This window comes from Mirounga leonina, unplaced genomic scaffold, assembly GCF_011800145.1.
Source record: "Mirounga leonina isolate KUSES-001 unplaced genomic scaffold, KU_Mleo_1.0 Mir_115, whole genome shotgun sequence".
Classification (NCBI taxonomy): domain Eukaryota; kingdom Metazoa; phylum Chordata; class Mammalia; order Carnivora; family Phocidae; genus Mirounga; species Mirounga leonina.
In genome coordinates, this window is record NW_023270268.1 from 100,071,857 (window position 1) to 100,079,153 (window position 7,297).

The 7,297-nt window shown below is 36.4% G+C and overlaps 1 protein-coding gene across 1 annotated transcript; it reads left to right on the forward strand.

Moving 5' to 3' along the window:
- Positions 1–1,300: 1,300 nt before the first annotated feature.
- Positions 1,301–1,866, forward strand: LOC118000646 (60S ribosomal protein L36-like). The gene has a single exon (XM_034990450.1). The coding sequence runs from the start codon at positions 1,330–1,332 to the stop codon at positions 1,639–1,641; it is 312 nt and encodes a 103-aa protein (XP_034846341.1). The 5' UTR covers positions 1,301–1,329; the 3' UTR covers positions 1,642–1,866.
- Positions 1,867–7,297: the final 5,431 nt, after the last annotated feature.

The window sequence follows — 7,297 nt, forward strand, 5'->3', positions numbered from 1 at the left end:
TTTCCATTACTTGCATATATTACCTGTATTAGTGAGGAAGCAATAGCCTGAACTCTTCTAAAGTAGATGAACAGCTTCTTTGAAAAGATAATTCAGGATTCAGAAGCATTTAAACCCCAGGCTTTGTACTTGGTCCTGCAAGTTGAAAGACATATTTTTCAAGAACTATTTTTGCTGGGTATCTGTCCAAATTATCCAATATCCTGTGCCCTTATATTAAACAGTAAAACTTTCTTAGAAAAAAACCTTAAGGAGAAATAATAAGTTAATTAAAAACTGCAATAAATAACGATTTGTTATGGTTAGAAGTAGATGACATACTCATTTCTTGTCTCTCACGTCAAATATAAACTTTGCTGTAGTTCCCTATCTTATGGCAAATTCAGCCTGTAGGTTTCCCTCACAGTTATATTTAAGTTATTGCACATTTATTACCTATTCCATGACTCTGCTATACCAAGATTAAAAAGACAAGTGAAATATGGTATCTGCCAGCACAACACTAACAATCTAGTAATGGAAAGAATAGTAAGATAGATACACGAAATGCAAAGAATGTAAGTGGCTTAAGAAAAATACAGAAAAGAGTAATTTAGACAAAAAGAGAGAAGAGACAGAGAGAAATTGTAAGTTTGGGATAGCGATAAGAAGCTTTCTGGATGAGAAGTGTTTAAGATTAATGTAAAGGTAAGTAAGGAAGAAAGAAAGGCATTCTAGAGAGAAGGAGGGGAAGGGTGAGAAAGGAGGAAGTACAGAGTACAGGTGTGTTCAGGTCTCTTGGAGACTAGAATGCATAGGTGAGGTAGGTGATGAAGTCAAAAAGGTATTGGTAAGAATTCATAGGACTTGGTAGCTGAAAGTGTAGAAAGGAAAATTAAAGATAAATCTGTGATTTAAAACCAACATGTATAATGGTGGCTTTATTTAAAGAAAGAAGCAAGGCAGGATCATGCACTGATTTTAGGAGTAGGAAAGTGATATATGCCGTTACCAAAATGTTGAGATTATTTGCAACTGATGAATTACTGAACTCTACATCTGACGCTAATGTTGTACTATATGTTGGCTAATTGAACTTAAGTAAAAAATAAATAAATAAAGTACCTGCTTGAACATTTGGGCTTTTGAATTATGATTCGGACCTTAAGAGACAATGCTGAGAGAATAGGAGCTGGAGTTATAAGATTTGATATCAAACTCTCTGGATCTTCTAAATTATATGGCCTTGGGCATGTCACAAACTCTTTGAGCATCATTTTATTTACTGTTAAAAATGGAGATTAAAAGTGTATTTCAGTCCACCGCAGGAGCCATGGAGGAGCAGCCGCCATGGCTCTGTGCCACCCCATGGCCATGGGCCTCAACAAGGGCCACAAGGTGACTAAGAATGTGAGGAGGCCGAGGCACACCCACCAGCACCTCACCAAGCACACCAAGTTTGTGCGGGACATGATCCAAGAGGTATGCAGCTTCACCCCATATGAGCAGTGTGGCATGTGGCTGCCCAAGGTCTCCAAGGACAATTGGGCCCTGGGGTTCACCAAGAAAAGGGGGGGGGCATACATCTGTGCCAAAAGGAAGAGAGAGGAGCTGACTAATGTCCCGGCAGCCATGAGGAAAGCAGCAGCCAAGAAAGACTGAACCCCTCCCTTTTGTATGTAATAAAGCCTTTTTGGGGAAAGAAAAGTGTATTTCAATCTATAAAATTCAACAAATCCAAGATGTTACTGTTGATAACGTCTGCACAAAAGTAACAGTTGAAGCCATTATTAAAGCGAAAGACTAGAAGAGGTCTGAAGAGGGGTTAAGGCAATTGATAAATGGAAAAAGGAATTCTAGCCATCATATGGAATTTTATTTGTTGATACTTGTTTTTAGTTTCATGACCCACAACCATACACACCTATGTAATATATGGCTTGATTTTGTTTTTGAACTTCTTAAAAAGAGTACCATAGAATAGGTCATTTTCTAAGATTTGCTTTATTGCCTTATTTACCTCAGATTATGATGCTAAGATTCATCCATGATGCTTAATTACAGATCAATTTTTATTGCTGCATACTATTCCATTTTATAAAAATTCCATAATATATTCATTCCACTGCATATGGATGCTTTTGTTGTCTCCAGTTTTTTGCCATTATTAACAGTGACATGATGAACATTTTTGTTACATCTTCCAGCACATATGTGTAAGAATTTCCCCTGGATATATACCTAAGGATGGTATATATCCAGGAATATTCAACTTTATAAAACAATGCCCAAATTGATTTACAAAGTGGTTGTATCATTTTACACTCTTACTAGCAATGTGTAAAGGATCCATGTCCTCTCCAATGACAGTTCCATAAGATTTCTTAAATTCCACTGGTGAGTGATGGAGAATGACATCTCATCATGTTCTTTATCAACATTCTCCCAATTACTAGTAAAGTTGGGTGATTTTTCAGAAGTTTATTGGCTATATACATCTTTTGTGATGTTTCTATTAATATTTTTGTCCATTTATTTTCTTTATTATTTTATAGTATCTATGTATACTTGATTATAGTCTTCTGCTGACTATAAGTATTTCAAATAACTTCTCACACTCTCCTCACTCTTTTTAAAGTGCATCATGAGAAACAAATACTCTTAATTCTCACATCATCTGATTGCTCAGATTTTTTAAGTTTTGTGCTTTTGAAGGCTTTTATAAAATATTCTCTGACCCAAGGCATGCAACTGTATTTTCTTCTAAAAGCTTTAAAGTTTTTGATTTTGCTTTTTAAAGTTCTTAATCCAGGGATACCTGGGTGGCTCAGTCAGTTAAGCATCTGTCTTTGGCTCAAGTCATGATCCCAGGGTCCTGGGATCAAGTCCCGCATTGGGATCCTTGCTCAGCGGGGAGTCTGCTTCTCCCCCTACCTGCCACTCTCCCTGCTTGTGCTCTCTCTCTATCACTGACAAATAAATAAAATCTTTAAAAAAATAAAAATAAAGTTCTTAATCCATATAAAGCTGATTTTTGTATAGTTTGTGTGATATATACAATCTCATTTTTTCCTTATTAATGACCCATTTTTAGCTCTATTTATCTAATATTTCTTCCCTTCTTCAGGAATCTGAAGTAAACCTCGGTGATATATCAAAGTTTTATCTAAATAGAACTACCATATGATCCAGCAATTCCATTTCTGGGTATTTATCCAAAGAAAATGAAAACACAAATTAAAAAAAGATCTATGCATCCCTATGTTCATTGCAGCATTATTTATTTATTTTTTTAATTTTATTATTATTATTTTTAAAGATTTTATTTTTTATTTATTGGAGAGCGAGCGAGAGAGAAACAGCATGAGAGAGGAGAGGGTCAGAGGGAGAAGCAGGCTCCCCACTGAGCCGGGAGCCTGATGTGGGACTTGATCCCAGGACCCTGGGATCATGACCTGTGCTGAAGGCAGTCGCTTAACCAACTGAGCCACCCAGGCGCCCTGCAGCATTATTTATAATAGCCAAGATATGGAAACAACCCAAGTGTCCCCTGAAGATGAATGGATGAAGAAGACACACACACACACACACACACACTCTGGACTATTACTCAGCCATAGGAAAGAATGAAATCTTGCCATTTGAGACAACATGAATGGACCTAGAGGGTATTATGCTGAGTGAAATAAGTTAGCAGAAAAAGACAAATAATATGATTTCATTTACATACACAATCTAAAAACAAAACAAACGAACTAAACAAAATAGAAACATACTCATAGATAAAGGAAACAATCTGGTGGTTGCCCAAACAGGGGAAGAGGACTAAGAGGTACAAACTTCCAGTTGTAAAATAAGTAAGTCATAGGAATGTAACAAAAACGAAACCAAAGTTTGATCTAAGAATGAGTCTTTTCTTGGATATCAGTTTAGTTCCTGTAGTTGGTTTTGTTCTCTCCCCACAGCAGTATCATTCTGCCTTAATTAATGTGTGACACAGGGCAATTTTTCCCAACCTTCTTTTTTTTATATTAACACATATGAACCCATTTTGTGTCAGGTATTATTCCTGATTCTACAGATGAGGAAACCATGACATAGTGAGGTTAAGTAACATGTTTACGTTACAGTGAGTGGGTGGGCCATAGTGGGATTATAAACCAGGCAGTCTGGATCCAGAGAACATTATTACCATTAACATGTTATACTGCTTCTTTGTCTCCAGAAATGCTTTCATTATTTTTGGTCTTTTGCTTTCATATAGATTTTATAATCAACTTACTAAGTGCTAAGAACAACCCTTCCATGATTTTGTGATTTTTCCCAAAGACCCATTTTACACACACACACACACACACACACACACAGTTATTTGGGTATAATCAACCACATTAACATTTCTGCTGCAAAAACACACTTAGGAATATTATTGGGAAAAGTGGGATAAGTAGTATCATAAATTTCTTCTGACTGAACATGAGTTCAGGTCCAGTTTTGCTGCCAAATGAGTTTGGTGCCAAACTGATGAAAAATCTTGCTGTTTAGACCTCTTCAGATCTTTGAAATTGTGGAATGTGTCATTGCCATTTAATAAATGAGGGGGAAAAAGTCTCTGGGAGGTTAAATAATTAGATCAAATCAACCTGCATTCTTAGTTGATAAACTGCCTGTAGTTTGCTCCAGGCTTTTTTTTTTCCCTAAAGAAATGTTTTTATATGAATTTTAAACCTCAAAGTAATAATATAGCATTTTCCCTTGGATCTGGATCTATAATGACTCCAGATCTCTGCCTAATTTACCTTGTTCACTAACCTTTCCCTGACTATCTGTTCTTTTTTTATTCATCCACATCCAAGCATCCTCTGCTAGCTAGTCAGTCAGAAACCAATGAAACAAAACATAATTGATAAGTAATGAAAATGCCTTTGAAGCCTGCATTCTAATACAAAAGGTGACTAAATGTCAAGCCCATTCACCGAATTTTATTTAATCTACAATTCCAATTCTAGATTTTGTAACTTAAGTAAAGGCTTATTTTAGGTAGTTTACCCTTAATCTGTTCACATTTCCAAATAAGTGATGTATATTTTTTTCCATATTGAAATTCTGTTTTCTTTCCCATTCTCTCATTCCCTGGCTTTTAATTGATTTTTCTGTGTCAAGTTATTAAAGTTGTCCTCTTTTAAAGCAGTAACTTGTTTTTCCATTAAGGTGAGCTGATTTTGTAGCCTCTTACAGTAGAAAAAGAACATTATTCATGAGTCACTGTTCATTTGTCTAGTGCTTGGCACGTTGTAGGTATTCAATAAATGCTTGATAAATGAATAAAATAGAATGGCCTCTTAAAATGTTGATGTCCATTCCTACCAAATTGAAGTTTAATTTAACAACAGCTTCAGGATTACATATTAAAGGTCTCAGGAAAAAGTAATAAATGGAAATACTTGTTATCTTGCTACAGACTGAAATATAGGTACTGAATTTTTCATTGAGATACAAGTAAAGCCCGAAATACAAATGGGTACAAGGGCAGAAATATAATAGACATACAATAATATTGATTTAAATTTAATACTTGCAAGTGTTCAAGTTTGAAACCTTAGAACTCATTCATATAACACTCTACAGCTGTAATTGATAATGCTTGAATGTAATTATCATTCAGTTATATGGTCTTGCCTATATTTTCTTATATCTTACCAATAAATTTACATCCCTTATGCCCATGTGCATTGAAGGGTACAAAGCTATACAGGCCACCTTAGACCAGCAGTTTCCAAACCACACTCTACTTGCAAAAATATATATATAATATATATATATAGATAGATCTTGGTGCTCTATTCTCATCTACTGTAACATAATCTGTGAATGTGGGGCCTGGGATTCTGTACTTTTTTTTTTTTTTAAGATTGATTGGTTGATTATAGAGAAAGAAAGAGAGAAAGTGAGCATGCAAGTCAGGGGAAGGGCAGAGGGAGAAGGAGGAAGCAGACTCCCCACTGAGTTGGGAGCCCCAAGCCAAGCTCCACATGGGGCTCCACACAGAGCTCGATCCCATGACCCCGAGATCATGACCTGAGACAAAATCAGGAGTCCGTTGTTCAACTGACTGAGCCACCCAGGCGCCCCTGGGATTCTATACTTTCTAAAAGCTTCCTCAAATGATCGCTAATTGCCAGCTGGCATTGGCCTATGGAGCAATGTCTGGGAACCACTGTTTGTGTCTTAAGTTGAAAAACTATCTCTATCACTCCACAGAATGTTACAGATCTATTCACTGGTACAGAGGGTTCTAAGAGGACTGGTTTGGATCATCCTTTTTAATCTTAGAGGGAAAAAAATCAGTTTGCAAATGATATAAGAACATGGAGATATTCAATGTTGGTTCAGCATTCTAGGGAAGTAGAATAACAACATGTGCTCCAAAGATCTCTTCTGACTTTGACCCATGTCACTGGTAAAACCCTTCCAATCATTTGAAAAGGATCAGTGGGAAAGACAGTTTTGTTCAGATAGACATTCATCTAAATATGATCCTGAATCTGGTTCTGCTAGAAATATCTGGGGCTCCTTTTAACACTGGAGTCATAAAATACAACGTTTACTATAGCATTGGACCCAATCTTTCAAAATACACTTGTAGAAATTTACTATAGTCACAAGAGAAAACGGAGAAGAAAACCAGTTGAATGTTTTTGAAAAATTCATAATCACACTATCAGTGTGATTTTTGTTAACAGACTAGAATATTCTGGAAACATGATATTCACTCCCCATCTGCTGTCTCCTGACATTGTTTAATCATGAGTGTCAGAGCAAACAGCATGAGCTGGTTTCATCTCACCTCTTCATTTGCCATGAAGTCACAAGCCTATAGATAGGCCCAGAGAAGGAACTTCCAGTCCCAGGATGACATCATTACCTGCACTTCGTTCCTGGTGATTCAGCTCTGCCAGGGGATGCTATGAGAACTAGCCACAGTGCTTCTTCCTTCATCCAAAGAGTATACTGTCTGCCCTAGAACTGACACAGCTCACTGCAAATCAGAGAAAATTTGATGCCTCTTTCACAATACTTTTTCTCTTTATCTGATTTTTATTAGATCCCAGAGCCATTTTTCCCTTTTGGAACACTATTTTACAAATTGGTAGAAACCAATGAGAAAATGATTCAAAAGATAGTCTCTTTATACCCTTTCTTCTTAGGCTATTCCCACTTCATAAAGCACCTGTATCAACTGCTGAAGGAACTATATTCATCTATCTGACTAAAACGTATTCTACTGCTTGGCCATAATCTCAAAGGTATTTTCCAA